The sequence below is a fragment of the Pomacea canaliculata genome, linkage group LG3 (assembly GCF_003073045.1).
Source record: "Pomacea canaliculata isolate SZHN2017 linkage group LG3, ASM307304v1, whole genome shotgun sequence".
NCBI classification, from domain to species: Eukaryota; Metazoa; Mollusca; class Gastropoda; order Architaenioglossa; family Ampullariidae; genus Pomacea; species Pomacea canaliculata.
The window spans coordinates 7,566,080-7,581,652 of NC_037592.1; the positions used below are offsets into that span (position 1 = coordinate 7,566,080).

At 40.0% G+C, this 15,573-nt stretch overlaps 1 protein-coding gene across 1 annotated transcript; it reads left to right on the forward strand.

The window, feature by feature from the left end:
* The first annotated feature begins 159 nt into the window (after positions 1–159).
* Positions 160–14,657, forward strand: LOC112558791 (toll-like receptor Tollo). Its single transcript, XM_025229452.1, has 4 exons — positions 160–607; positions 1,282–1,975; positions 8,503–10,352; positions 14,316–14,657. Exons 1-3 carry the CDS (start codon positions 160–162, stop codon positions 8,864–8,866), a joined length of 1,506 nt encoding a protein of 501 aa, XP_025085237.1. The 3' UTR covers positions 8,867–10,352; positions 14,316–14,657.
* The last annotated feature ends 916 nt before the right edge of the window (positions 14,658–15,573 follow it).

Below are 15,573 nucleotides of genomic sequence, written 5' to 3' on the forward strand. Positions count from 1 at the left end.
CTCACAATGAAAATGAGACTCGTCTTCCCCAATTATAGCAGTTTTGCAATACTCCTTTTATTTCTTACGAAACAGCTTGTTGCTAGCAAGCATGTTGTCAAAAATGTGTCAAAGCGTGGAAAAGATTGTTATGAAGGGATGTGTTGGTGTTTACAAGACATGGCGGATTGTTCACGTAATGGCGGACGTTTACAGTTTGTGCCAGTGTTGCCTCCGATCATCACAAGCCTCAACTTTTCCTTCAACAATCTACCCCACCTTTCCTCCGACTTCTTCAGTAACGTGACTCAGCTTTCTTTTGTCGACCTGACTGGCAACGGACTGGTTTCAGTTGACCAACATGCCTTCAGAGGTTTAGATAATCTAACAACCATAACTCTGGACAGCAATTTCCTGGATTTTAATTCTCTTCGACCTGTTCTCAATGTATCTACCTTGATTCAGTTACAGATGCGAAATATCCGAAACATTACTTTCATTCCTGAAAACATATTTATTGAATTTCCGTTGCCAAACCTCAAACAATTGGTTCTTGCTGGAAGCAACTTGGGAGTTTTATATCTCAGCGATTTCAAACCTCTCAAGAAGCTGACCTACCTGGACGTCGGTAATAACAGAGTGCACACACTTCATGTGGACACTTTGCCGACACTAAAATATTTCGTTTTCACCGCTAATCGGATTGAAGGTGACTTCATCACGACCTGCTCTGACAATAACACATCGCTCTTTCCAATGTTAGGTTATCTGAGCCTAAGAAGTAATGGTATTTCCAGCATACACAAGTCGGTTTGTCTACCAAACTTAAAAATTTTATACCTTGATTCCAACAAACTGGATTACCTGCAGAAAGAAATGTTCTTGAAATTTCCTAAGCTTCAAGTTCTGAAACTGGTCAGAATGCACTCGTACATTAAGTACATTGACCCTCGTGCTTTCGCAAACCCGTCGTTGGAAAACTTGTATATGTCTGATAACAAGATTTATTTTTCCAGCGAATCTATTAGTGCGCAGATGTTCGCAGGATGCCCAAGACTTGTCCTCCTTCAACTTGATAACAATAATTTTTCCAGCGTCACAGACGCAAAATTCCAAGAACTTTTTGGTGGTCATCCCGAACTGAGAAAAGTGTACTTGGGTATTAACCAGATAACAAATGTCACTATTTCTACATTTAAAGGTCTGTCCAATGTTGAGGAGTTGAATTTGTATTCAAACCCCATCAAAGATCTTCCAGACGGCGTCTTTGACCATCTCGTCAACTTGACGATCCTTCGTCTTGACGACAATCTTCTGTCAGAGATAAGGGAGACCACCTTCAGTGTCAGCACTCGCCAAGTCTTCGCCAACTGGACCTGAGCGGCAATCCATACGCGTGCACGTGCAGCTTGAGGTGGTTCACATCCTGGCTGATAGACGAAAGACGAAAGTTCGCGAACTTTCCAAAAGGTTACGTGTGCGCTACTGTCTCGTCTACCAGCAGTGGACAAGTTGGAAAAACTCAGAGGAACTTTACGAGATTCATTGGGGAGACAGATGATCATCTTAAATGGCACAGAAACAGAACAAGCTCTTTCCAAGGAGTATCAGACAGAAACCAGAGTGATCTTTCTTTACCCAATTTGAATTATTTTCTTCAGACCGATGCAGACGAGAATGTCTCGTTGCCATCTGTGATTGCTGTTGTTTACCTGTCGGACTTCGTGATGAGCGATCAAGCGTGTCTGTTGAGCCAGTCCACCAGTCTGTTGACGGCAGTTCTGGCGGCAGTGCTGGTGGTGTTCATGCTGACCTTCCTGGTGCTGTACAAGTACCGCTGGCACATTCGCCTGGCGCTGTACGAGGCTTTCCAAAGAAATCCGCAACAACAACAACAGCAACCTGAGCGCGAGTACGAGTATGATGTGTTCGTGTCGTACGCCAACGAGGACGTGGACTGGGTGAGACAGGAACTCATACCGACACTGGAAGGGAGGTAAGTGGACTGGATTAGACCGGAACATAAAACATTTTAAGTATGTTATTTGCGTTTTGATTTTGGGGTTTCAGGAGAAAGAACCACGAATAGTTGAGGTTGCACTTGCAACTTATGACTTTAAGCAGATATTTCACGAGCAGCAAACATGTTACTGTCACGTATTTTGAAGTGCATTCAAGAGAGTTTGTTTGTGTAAAAAGAGCCCTGGTTTGTGTTCTTTTAGTAAATCCTACCTCGAATTTCCTCATTAACGATCGGTCATAACACACTAATGATGTCAAAATCTTTTCCTTTTTTGCTGCATGCTAGTATTATCTGTCTGTTGAATAGGATTAAGCCATTAATCAGAAATTTATTATTTTAAAGCAGATATGTGTCCTCTTGTGCACATACGAGTTAAATAAAGTGTTCTGTGTGTGCTTTTTTTTTTAATTCAGAAGAAGAGACCACGCAATAGTTTGATTTTCCTTTTCCTACTTTGCATTGTGTTAGTGGTACTACACACACACACCACACAGTAAAATCTATTCAGGATGACTGACAAGAGAAAGGCATTAAAATCTCTCATTTTAATGCACATGGTTGTAGCTATATTATTTTCATTCTAAGCTCAGAATTGTAGTTGTGAGTAGTAATGTGTACTTCAGGAAACTATACTTTTTGAGACAACATCTGCATGACTTTCTTTTTGTCGTGAATCGTCAAACATAGGCTGAGTTTGTGTGTATATCCTTTCTCTTTAACCGTCAGACACGGCTGAGGCTGTGCATCCACCAGCGAGACTTCCCTGTCGGCGGCAACATCATCGACAACATCAGCACCTGTGTGCACGCGTCCAAGCGTGTCCTCTTTGTGTTGTCGCCGCACTTCGCCAGGAGCGCTGGTGTCAGTTGAACTGGTGTTCTGTCAAAACTACGTCATGGAACGCGATGACGTCCTGGTGCTGACGCTGCTGGCGCCCATTAGCGGTCGTGACATGACTGACGCCATCTCCGCCATGTTTAAGACGACGACTTACCTGGCGTGGGGCGAGGAAGACGACGCGAGATAAGCTTTCTGGGGTCGTCTGGTGCTGGCTTTCCACGACATTGTGCCTCGACAGGCGGCGTGAGAAGCGTTTGAGATGTTACATACAGAGACATACTGAGCTTGTGTCTTGTATTAGCCATTTTGCAAGTCGCTCTGATTGTTAGGGATTTGGTGTACAAATAAATGTAAAATCTGGTTTAAGCTTAGGTCTTTATTGTACCATAACCAGTTATTGTGCTCTTTGAGCTTGTTTTCTGCTCCTTGTTTCCTTTTAGGAAAAATGGCCTCGATAACCGAGTTATTTATTTACAACTCGGATTCTTATAGCGGAAATTTACCTGTAAAATGTAGGTATGCGACTGAAAGTTATGTGCATTACATAGTTTTTCATTTGTTTAAATGCATTTTTTTATGTGTTTAAGAGAGAACTATGTTGACATAGAATGGTAACTGAGAATATTTGGAATGTCACTGGTGCATTAAGTGAAGTGAAATGTCGCTTAATGGTGTGATGAATGCATAGATACAAACTGTCAGAAGAAAAGAATTTAACGATATATTTGTTTTTTTTCTTAGTAGAAAATGTTGTGACAGCCAATGTTATCTGTCAGCAATATTGTTTATGACCTGTTTACCCTGCAATACTTCCCATGGGCGTTGAAAGGAAGCAATAAGATCGTAAGGTATGGATGAGTCGAGATTTTCGCGAGATGTACACTACAAGGAACTGCGTGTACTTTTTTTTTCGTCCATCTCAAAGCAGTGGTAAGGTCAAATCAAGCCATCTTTCATATTAATTTTTTTAGCACTATAACAAAATATTGTCCTTGTGGTTTAATCCTACCAAGTTGTTTATGCTGGTTATAGACTAACTGTCATCGTTTACTTGAAACATATTCAAAGGATAGAAACTCTCGAGGCGTTCCTGAGTGTTGTGAACTACTTGCTTCCCAAACACTTGTGCAACATTGAACACTAATGCAGAAAGAGGGCACAGTGAACACACAGTGAACACTGAATTGTTGTTGAACAGACAGCAGGGTAGAAGACGTGTGGAGATGATGAAGTCAGTCCTTTACACACAATCACAAGCAGGCGCCGCTGTGCTGGTGTATCACCGGAAATCTCTTGTGGTTTCACTCGTTAAAGAAAGTACAAAAAATCTTGGAGAAGAAACTGTCATACGGTAGTAAATACAGCACGGCAATTTTAAGGAAAGAGGAGATGGTTTGTGGACATACTGTTTTATACTTGTAAGTCAATGAACATTATACTCATGTAACATTCACATTCCGACATAAATAACTGACCTACGGTAACCTTCGTTTATATTTTCTCCAACGGTAAACACGTGAGTAGAATCTGAATTGAACAATTTTTCTTCGAGATTATCTAAACTTTCCTAACAATTTCTTGAATTGTGTGTGTGTGCGAAGGAGAGAGAGTAGGACAAAGCAGGAATTTCTTTATTCGTAAATGTATCCCCAGTCACGAAGGAAGTCTGGATTTTTTCTTTAACTTCTAGTGACACAGATCATATGATGTTCGTCCTTTGTCCCAAATGCAGGAGACAAAGCTCCAACTCACACGGCCTATTAATGGTCATGGAGGGTGTTCATGGGGCTCCTCACGAGCGGATTGGAAATTTTAACGTGTACTCCACACTCAGGGTCGTTCTTAGCCCCCGCGGGGCCTGAGATACAACTTATGTGCGGGGCCTGAGGCATAGGGTATGTGCGGGGCCCTCGATGCCACCATCGCCACGGTTTTAATCAAAAGTGTGGCGCCCTACTCAGATATCATTTCAATATTTTATAAACGTTTACAAATTGCCGAGAATTTTGTAAACGTTTATAAAATGTTTAAATGTTATCAGGGCAGGCAGATGCCTCGTCTGCCTGTCGCTAAGCAAAGCCTTGTCCAGACTAGAATAGAGGTTCTCTAGAACATGCAACTGTAAAAATAATTTTGACATTAAACAACACATCTTTGATTGAAATCGCTCTTCAGCCATGTCAATGAAGTTGAAATCGTGTAGCTCGCCAGTAAAAGAGTGCAATAAGCAAAGTCAGACATACCCTTGACCCCCTTTTGTGGGTTTGCTGACGGCACAAAGTAAACTGCTAAATGCGACTGGATGTCGCCAAAGGACAGGGATCAAAGGGAAATACCCTGATGTAAAAGTGTACCCTGGTAGAATTGAAATTAAATTTCAAGTGGTAAGTTCCTGGCGCACTTTCCTGTTGTGGAAGACAGTTTGAAAAGGAACAATGTCGTATTGGATTGTTTAGCTTTATGTCTACATTATCTTGATGCAACTGATGACAGTCTGATGTGTTTGCTTGTAGTCTGTACATTGACTGTACAGAATGCAGTAAAGTTTGTGGTCTGGCAGTTTCTGTAGATGAAAAGACAATCTTCGCAGGTGTGTACCATAATTTCTGTTTTGGTTTCATAGACTTTAAACGACTCTTCTATTTTGTAATAGTACTTTGGCTGTCAGCAATGGCTTAAATGGTTTTTTTTCTTTTATTAAAAGACCAGAGTACGGATAAATATCACATTCCACGCTTTCTTCGCCATCTACCTACTCTGACAACAGTAAAGTGGACACAAGCTGGACGGGTTTGGTTGTGTTACCAAATACAATTCAGTTTTCACTACCTTTCAATTCACCCAAGGCAACGGTTGACAGAAGAAAATCTGGATGCCGAACGAGAGAATGAACCTTTCCACATCGAATGTGCTTGACAAACATCATTGAGATAAACCATCCAACTACTGAGTTCGTTTCTTCGAGGATCAGTCCGGCTCTTTAATTGTGTGTACATTTTGTAATTGTGTTTTGTAAAATAAAACTACTGATTACTGAAGCGAGAAGGAATGTTTTTCATTAAAAAATGTCTGATTGACTCCTCACAGATGAAAATGAGGCCTTTCTACAAATATAGCAGGTTTACAATACTTCTTTTACTTCTTACGGAACAGCTTGTAGTTAGCCATTGTCTCGCAGAAAATGTGCCAAAGCCTGGAAAGGACTGTTATCAAGGAATGTGTTGGTGTGTACAGGACATGGCGGATTGTTCCGGTAATGGCGGACGTTTACAGTTTGTGCCAGTGTTACCTCCCATCATAAAGAATCTTAACTTTTCCTCCAACAATCTGACCCACATACCTTCAGATTTCTTCAGTAACGTGACCCAGCTTTCCTCTATAAATCTGACGGCCAACGGACTGGTTTCCATGGACCAGCATGCCTTTCGTGGTTTACGATCTCTGACTGATATAACTCTCGACAACAACTCACTTGACTTCAACTCCGTGCGACCAGTTCTGAATATATCTTCGTTAGCTCGCTTACAGATGTGCGACAACTACAATGTCACCTACATTCCGAACAACATCTTCTTGGAGTTTCCATCTACACACTTGAGACAACTTGGTTATTGCTGGAAGCACTTTGGGAGTTCTCAATCTGACTGTTTTCAAACCGCTCAAGAATCTCGAATACCTTAATGTGGATGATAGCGAGATAGTGAGTATTGTGGTAGACACTTTACCATCGCTAAATTATCTCATTCTCAGAAGCAATTCTATTTCAGGTGACTTCATACACACGTGTGCCGGTACAAACGTTGTCGCATTTTCCTATGCTACGTTATCTCAGTTTCAGGAATAATGATATTAATAGCATAAACTCACCTGTTTGCCTCCCAAGCTTGAACTATTTGAATCTTGGATCAAACAATTTTCATGTCTTAAGAAAAGATGGTTTCTCGAAACTTCCAAACCTTAAATTTCTTCGTTTGTCCATTATGCACACCCTTATCTATACTATTGAACCTGGTGCTTTCGCAAGCTCTACCCTGGAAAATGTTTATTTGTCAGCTACCAGGATTTCCTTTAAGAGCGATGATATCAGTGCGGCAAATGTTTAATGGTTGCCCAAATTTAAAATACGTTCAGCTGGATATCAACGATTTTTCCGATGTCCCAGATGCAAAGTTTCAAGAACTCTTTCGAAATAATCCCATGCTAACTACAGTCTACCTGGGTAATTCAAAGATCACAACCATCACATCTGATACATTTAAAGGAATGCCCAACGTTGAGGAGCTAAACTTGTATTCAAACCCCATAGAAGACCTTCCAGATGGCGTCTTCGACCATCTAAACAACTTGAAAATCCTTCGTATTGACCACAATCGTCTGACAGAGATAAGGGAGACAACCTTCAATGCCAGTACACGCCAACGTCTTCATCAACTGGACTTGAGCAAAAATCCCTACGAGTGCACGTGTAAAGTGCAGTGGTTCAAAAGATGGCTGATGGACGAAAGAAAAAAGTTTGCAAAATTTCCGAAAGGTTACGTATGCGCATCTTTCTCATCCAGCAGCTGTGAACCAGTGAGAGCAGCAGATATCATGGCAAAGTCTCTTGAGGCCAGCAATTACGAAATTGGCTGACCGATTTTTCTAACCGACAAACCCTCTCACGACGTTTCCAGAAGGTATTTTACCATCAGCACCAGAACCCCGAAATCTTAACTGACCCAGAGGAAGAACCATTGGCTTCTGAATTACAAGACCACATTTTCCTATCGCCAGTGGGTTTCTCCATTGTTTACCTGTCGGACTTCGTGATGAGCGATCAAGCGTGTCTGTTGAGCCAGTCCACCAGTCTGTTGACGGCAGTTCTGGCGGCAGTGCTGGTGGTGTTCATGCTGACCTTCCTGGTGCTGTACAAGTACCGCTGGCACATTCGCCTGGCGCTGTACGAGGCTTTTCGAGGAAACCCGCAACGACGACTGCAGCGACAACGTGAACGCTAGTACGAGTATGATGTGTTCGTGTCGTACGCCAACGAGACGTGGACTGGGTGAGACAGGAACTCATACCGACACTGGAAGGGAGGTAATTTATTTTTTGTCTTTTATTTTTTTTGCTTTTAGATTGTAGGAGTATCTATCTGTATTGAAAATTCAAAGCCGCAACAACAACAACAACAACAACAAAGAAGATGAAGAAGAAGAAGGGAAATTCAGTCTATTAGATGTCGATTTTCACTAAATCCTGCATTAGTAATAATAATCGTGTTACCACGGTGACTTCGTTGCTCATCCTGTTCGGGTGGATCAGTGGAGCAACGGCTAGCGCCTGTCACCAATATAGTGAGAATTGGTTGTCAGGGTTCACCTCTCGTCTTGGGCAAACTATGATTTCTCTGCATGTAGCATCTATTTAGATGGCTGGTTGCTTGCCGTGATATAGTTTTAGTTGCTGACTAAGCGTAAAACACCAATTTACCACCACTCCTACCTCCACCACCACCACCGCCACCACGAATCCAAGTCTCGGAATAATAAGAAACATTTTTGTTACTGTGCAATGTTTATTCATTATTGAAGTTTGAGCTCTGAGTTCTAGTCGTGACTAGTATAACTGATGAACAAATAGCTCTGTAACTCATCGTTTCTCCTCTCTTTAATGATAAGGTACGGGCTGAGGCTGTGCGTCCACCAGCGAGACTTCCCTGTCGGCGGCAACATCATCGACAACATCAGCACCTGTGTGCACGCGTCCAAGCGTGTCCTCTTTGTGTTGTCGCCGCACTTCGCCAGGAGCCGCTGGTGTCAGTTTGAACTGGTGTTCTGTCAAAACTACGTCATGGAACGCGATGACGTCCTGGTGTTGACGCTGCTGGCGCCCATTAGCGGTCGTGACATGACTGACGCCATCTCCGCCATGTTTAAGACGACGACTTACCTGGCGTGGGGCGAGGAAGAGGACGCTAGAAAGGCTTTCTGGGGTCGTCTGGTGCTGGCTTTCCACGACATTTTACTTGCTCAAATGGCTTGACTTGATAAGAACTGGAAAGAATACTGCTACAGCAAACTTTGATCTTCCTCTTTGTTGTTGTTGTTTTGTTTTTTGTTTAAATTTCCTGAACTCTGAAACCCTATATCATTTTGTATATATTTTTCGGCTTATTCTCTTTCGTAAATCTGCGCTTCTAAACGAAGCTGTTAAAAATATAACTTTTAGCGATCTTCTTAAAATAAAGGTGCTCTTCCATGAAGTATCAATCAATCGCTTTCAAAGTACGTTAACGTGAAATTAGTGGGGTCAAAAGGTGACGTCACGATGTCCGCTAAACATGCACTTCCAGCTCTCTGATTGGCTCTTGGTTTCTCAAGGTAATCATATTCATGGGCAGTCCTGACATCTGTGTTGTCTTGATCTTTATCTGTGGAGAATAATGTTTAAAGGTGTATACGAAAAACGAGAACGAAAGAGGAGCAATAGTGATTGAACACTGAGACCAATAAACCTCATTGAAAGATGGTTAGCATTGGATTCCACTTCCGCTTCGTCTGCTTGAACTCATTTAGTTATTTTGTTTTTCTTTCTCAGATGTTTGATGTTTGTACGTTACAGACATCTTATGTACAGTCGCCACTGATGAAGAAGCTTATAGATATACAGCAACGATTAAAATACATCTTGGATGTACCCGCACATTATGTGTTGTTTATTTAGGGCTAAGGGGATCTATTTATAGTAGTACAATGTTGTACTTTCATCAAGTCTATGTGCATTATGTGCGCTTCATATCCCTGTGTTCACTGACTTGTTTACCTGTCAGTAAAGCTCTGCGGACTACTCCCGCCCCCCCAAAAAAAATACAAAACAAAAACAAAAAAAAGCTCCAGCCACCCATTCACAGCCACCGAGAGCCAGCAACGACCCCTTGTAATTGTAACCTTTACTGATTTTCCTGGTAGATAACAATATGCTTGTAGTTCGATTGTCAACATCTACATTCAGTAATGTAATATAGACTGCAAACTCAAGGACAAGTGCACAAGGATCTATATAACTTCTTGAACATAAGTTGTTTACACCTGAGTGGTTACTGGTTAGTGAATGAGGAAACACGACATTAAAAATCGAACCTGTAGAACCCTGCTCCACAGAGAAGAAAGTTACCTCAATCTTTCTTCAAATGACAAATAAAAGGAAAAGAAGAAGGAAAACATCCACTGACCTAGGCCGGGCCCCCTTCATACCTGTGGGCCGGGGTACAGCTCCCTCCCCCAGTCCCTCCCTCTCGTCAGGCCTGAACCCATCCACATACCAGGAGCGGCCGACCTACTTTCTCATTGCACACTAGAGGACATGGGAGCGCAGCGAGGTGTAACCTGTCCCCCTCTCCTATGTCCCCCCCCCCCCTACTTTCCGCATAGACTGCTAGGCGACAGTGTATTGAGGGACATAACTCAGACCTTACAGTACAGTTAGGTTCGACTGTTTGCTGATCAAGTTCCTCTTTCGATTTGATCAGGTAATCTTTTTATCTTTAACATATGTTATTTGCAAGAGTATATCTTCAAACTCCATTTTTTACCGACTGTTGCTTTTATTTTTTGGCTATAAGGATCCGATAGTTTCATAAGTCACAAACAAATATTTTGTTGTTTACAAACTTAAACTACTTCCGCGTTTTTACATTAATTGTTATTTAGCAATAGTTTCATCCCTTGTTGATGTTGTTTTCCTGTCGTCGTGTAAGTTTACGACTGTTCTGCTTGGTTGTAATGTTTTTTGTTGTTGTTGTTGTTTACTTTGTCATATCATTCAATTGATCTCTAAACTGAAAAATTGTTTTCCGGATTGCTCAAACTATGCATCAATGTCATGAAACTTACTGCACATGATCTTTCTCAGAACTGTTGGTAGACTGTAGATTATTCTCTACTTCCCAGCTGTCTTATGCTTGCTATACAGCTATTGTTTTCATGAAGATTATGGTTTTGTTACCTAAAATATAATATTTTATGTCCAAATTAAGAAACCACTTCACGATTAGTAGATTTGACATCAGGGACTTAAATAGCAGTAGTAAAGAGGAAAACCCAGCTTTCTGATTCCCATGAAACATGCTAGCTATTATTATGTGCTATAGAAGAAACAAACTTCAAAGAAAAGCATGTACACACACGGTATAAAGGGATGTAATATTGGTTGCCCGCAGGAGCAAAATTTAATGTATATGGTAATCATTTTCAGTTAACTCCCTTTCAATTATGTAATTCCATCAAAGATACAAATAAGTGTTTTATGATCTTGGCAGTTACATTAGACAATGTATGTTATCCAGATGGTAATAATAATAATACAGACAGTCAAGAATCATACTGAAACATCTGTTTTGGGAGGTAACTGGAGTATTTATGTAGATGCATACACTTAAGGTTCCAAACTGGCCATTGACACATAAATAATGAATTTAATGACTTACATTGTGTATGTAGGTAAGTCTGTCCAAGTAAATGTCAAAATACTTGAATAGGTTGAATGTAGTTAAACATAACAATCTTAATAGCATTTTGACTTCTAAAGAATCATTGCATGAGAGAGAGAGAGAGAGAGAAACATTAAATGTCATTGACTTTGTCATTATGATATGGGGGATACATTCAGACATAATATGAACAAAGCAAAACAAACTTAAAGTACAGACATTTTTGTTCTGTTCAAATCTGCTAGCACATCTGTGAACATCAGGCACCAGCAGTTTGTGTAGACTATCTTTCATATATAAGCTGATTAGTATTTGGTCAATGCAGTTATTTAAGCCCATAACATTCTTCCTCATTATTGCAAGAGGTTATATCTTCCGAATTTGCCTGCTCTGTTCTATTCAAGGCTCCTCATAACTTATATAAATTTCAGTCTGATTATATTCTGTAACACTTTCTAAATTAGCAAAGAATACCATCCTGAGGGCCTGTCATACTATATAGAGGGCTTCCTTCTGGTGCCACATAGGAGGCATAGGACAGAGAGATTGTGTATTAGTGATAAAAAGTGTGTGTTTGTGTGTGTGTGAGAAAGATAGCAGACTTTTGGTCAGTCTATTTTCCTATTTTTAAAAGGCAAACTGCACAATTGTTGTCAAATGCTTAATTCTTTAATTTGACACAAATGCCCCACATGAGCACCTCTGCTTGATTCACAAAGCACAAATATTTTAACACTGCAAATCTTGTCTGGGTTTTGGAAAAAGTTCATCACCAACAAGATTACAAAGTAGTTTTTGCTGATTGGGCAATGCCTTGTTAGGTAAAGGTAAACTATAAAGCACCTGCTCTGGTTCTGAAGGAGTTTCCAGTGGTTTGGGCTTGATCCTCATTCTTTACAAGTACTACACCACACATGATAGTATAGAATTTACAGATCAGTAAAGGCACATTGCTAACATCTTTGAACTGTTGTATAATTTCTGTTTAGTTAAATAAGAGAATTAAATTCATCATTTAACCATTACATTAATGTAAGCTCTTTTACTTGTATGTGTGTAACGATGCAGTACATGTAAAATATTTGACATGGAGTATGCATGTATGTATAAATGCATAAAATGCATCTCTAACACAGACATTTGTGTAACATAGAATAGCTTTTATAATATCTTCCAATACATTGGAAGGGTCTTAATGAACAGTATATATATATATTTTGATATTATATATACATATACTTACATACATAATCTTAAAAAGTAAATTTTGTAATTCAATTTTCAATGCCCTACATGTAAATGGATTAAACACAGGTCTTTAGGGTGAGAATCTGTAAGCAAACAACTGTGTGGGAAACAGAGGAGTAAGCATACACTGGACTAAGAAATAATTTAATATACATGGATATGCCTGCTGCTTTCTAAAGCTTTTGTTTTTTCTTTTCCAAACCTTCACACCTCTTAAATATAAGGACTTTTTCGAATAGTCTTCTTCTTTAAACATTAATACAGTACCCTTGGTTGTTGCTATAATGAAGAAATATGTTTGCTACACTTTTTTGTTTCTGTGCATTGTGTTATCACATTCTTCTACATCAAGGTACATAGCACTCCTATAACATGCACAGTCTGTCTAGCAGGACAAAAAAACTCACCTAAGGTATTCTTTGCTTACATTTTTCTCTTTTGCTAAGCATATCCGTTACAATCTGGATGGAATAATCTTAAATGAAGTTAGTTAAAATTTCTACAACAGTGCTTTGGAGTTGATGGGGTATACATGCTGGCAAGTGGAGCAAACCTAGGAGTTCTATACTTGCTGCAGATGCAAGCCAGCAAAACTTTTTTTCTTCTTAAATTCTTTTAGTCTATTCTCTTTTTAAACGCAAGTACCCTTGTTATATTCGTTATATTCCCGTTTCTCTGTTACTGTTTGCTGTTTCAGAAGAACAGTAATGACCAACTGTTTCTGTAGGACAGTGTTTCTACCCGTACCCTCTCACTAGCTTTACTTTCTCTGTTAATTAGTCTCTGCCCGGAATGATGGAGTCCCGGTGAACTTCAAACCCGCGACCATTTCGTGTTAAAGTGGAGCACACTAACCAATTAACTAATCACAGATTGGGACTTCTCATCGCATGAATTTTATTTCTATTTGCACCAGATTTAGATATGTTAATGTTATATTATTTACCTTTATATCCATGTTTAACATCGTGTTTCCACTGGAATTGAAGGGTTATTGGGGAGAGTGTCGATCTCTGTGTGTTAATAAACTGGTAAAAAAAAGATTAATCAGTTTGGATACAGTTTGTTATTCAGTAATTATTACTCTTTGAGAGAAAATCATTGTCATTTGAAGTTAGCTGAATAGACTGTCCTCAACCCTTATCGCTTTGTGTCCTGACTGCTCGTCAACAAAAGTTGCTTTTCCCCGGTTTGGTCCTACATCTGGGGTCAGAAACTGTGGTCAGTGCAGGACTTGTGTAAACTGCAGAATATTTAAAAAAAATGCTTGTGTGCTGTGGAGGAGAAAGTATGTTCTGGTATCAGCCACAGGCTTGTGACCTTTCGGAATTGTCGGGGCGTGATGAACTTCAGGACCACATCTGTGAAAGTGAATGCGTGTGTGTGTGTGAAAACAATCTTTGATTGAAATCAAGTGTGTAGTTACAAGTGGTAGTTTCCTGGCCTACTTTCCTGTTGTGGAAGACAGTTTGAAAAGGAACAGTGTCGTATTGGATTACTTATCTTTATGTCTACATTATCTTGATGCACTGATGACACAGTCTGATGTGTTTGCCTGTAGTATGTACATTGACTGTACAGAATGCAGTAAAGTTTGTGGTCTGGCAGGTTTCTGTAGATGAAAAGACAATCTTCGCAGGTGTGTACCATAACTTCTGTTTAGTTTCATAGACTTTAAACGACTCTTCTATTTTGTAATAGTACTTTGGCTGTCAGCAATTGCTTAAATGTTTTTTGTTTTTCTTTTATTAAAAGACCAGAGTACGGATACAGATCACATTCCACACTGTCTTCACAATCTACCTACTCTGACAACAGTAAAGTACACAAGCTGGACTGGTTTGGTTGTGTTACCAAATTCAATTCAGTTTTCACTACATTTCAATTCACCCAAGGCAACGGTTGACAGAAGAAAATCTGGATGAGGAACGAAAGAGAATGAACCTTTCCACATCGAATGTGCTTGACAGAGATCGTTGAGATAAACCATCCAACTGTTGAGTTCGTTTCTTCGAGGATCAGTCCGTTCTTTAGTTGTGTGTACATTTTGTTTAGTAAAAAAAAAAAAAAAAAAAAAAAAAAAAAAAAAAAAAAAAACAACAAACTACTGAATTCTAAGCGAGAAGGAAAGTTTTTCATTAAAAATGTCTGATTGACTCCTCACAGATGAAAATGAGGTTCTACGAATATAGTAGTTTTACAATACTTCTTTTACTTCTTACAGAACAGCTGTAGTTAGCCATTGTCTCGCCGAAAATGTGCCAAAGCCTGGAAAAGACTGTTATCAAGGAATGTGTTGGTGTTTACACGACATGGCGGATTGTTCGGGTAATGGCGGACGTTTACAGTTTGTGCCAGTGTTACCTCCCATCATAAAAACCTTAACTTTGCTTTCAACAACCTAACCCACCTGCCTTCAGACTTCTTCAGTAACGTGACCCAGCTTTCCTCTATAAATCTGACGGCCAACGGACTGGTTTCCATGGACCAGCATGCCTTTCGTGGTTTACAATTTCTAACTAATATAACTCTCAACAGCAACTTACTAGACTTCGACTCAATTCGACCAGTTCTGAATATATCTTCGTTAGCTCGCTTGGAGATATGCTACAACCCCAATATCACAACCATTCCTGAACACATCTTCTTGGAGTTTCCGTTACCACACTTGCGCCAATTGGTTATTGCTGGAAACACATTTAAAGTTTTCAATCTGACTGTTTTCAAGCCGCTCAGAATCTCGATTACCTTAATGTGGATGATTGTAATGTAGAGAGTGTAGTGGCAGACACTTTACCATCGCTAAATTATCTCATTCTCAGAAGCAATACTATTTCAGGTGACTTCATACCGACGTGCGCCGGTACAAACGTGTCGTATTTTCCTAATGCTTCGTTATCTCAGTTTCAGAAATAATGATATTAGTAGAATAGACTCACCTGTTTGCCTCCCAAGCTTAACCTATTTGAACATTGGATCGAACAATTTTCATGTCTTGAAAACAAATAGTTTC

What these genes read in the sequence shown, in the direction of transcription:
- LOC112558791 (XM_025229452.1), top strand. Translation starts at nt 160, where the DNA reads ATGGCGGATTGTTCACGTAATGGCGGACGTTTACAGTTTGTGCCAGTG. An exon ending in GCTGACCTACCTGGACGTCG is followed by an intron (nt 608 to 1,281) that starts GTAATAACAGAG and finishes ATCCTTCGTCTT; the next exon opens with GACGACAATCTTCTGTCAGA. An exon ending in ATACCGACACTGGAAGGGAG is followed by an intron (nt 1,976 to 8,502) that starts GTAAGTGGACTG and finishes TTTAATGATAAG; the next exon opens with GTACGGGCTGAGGCTGTGCG.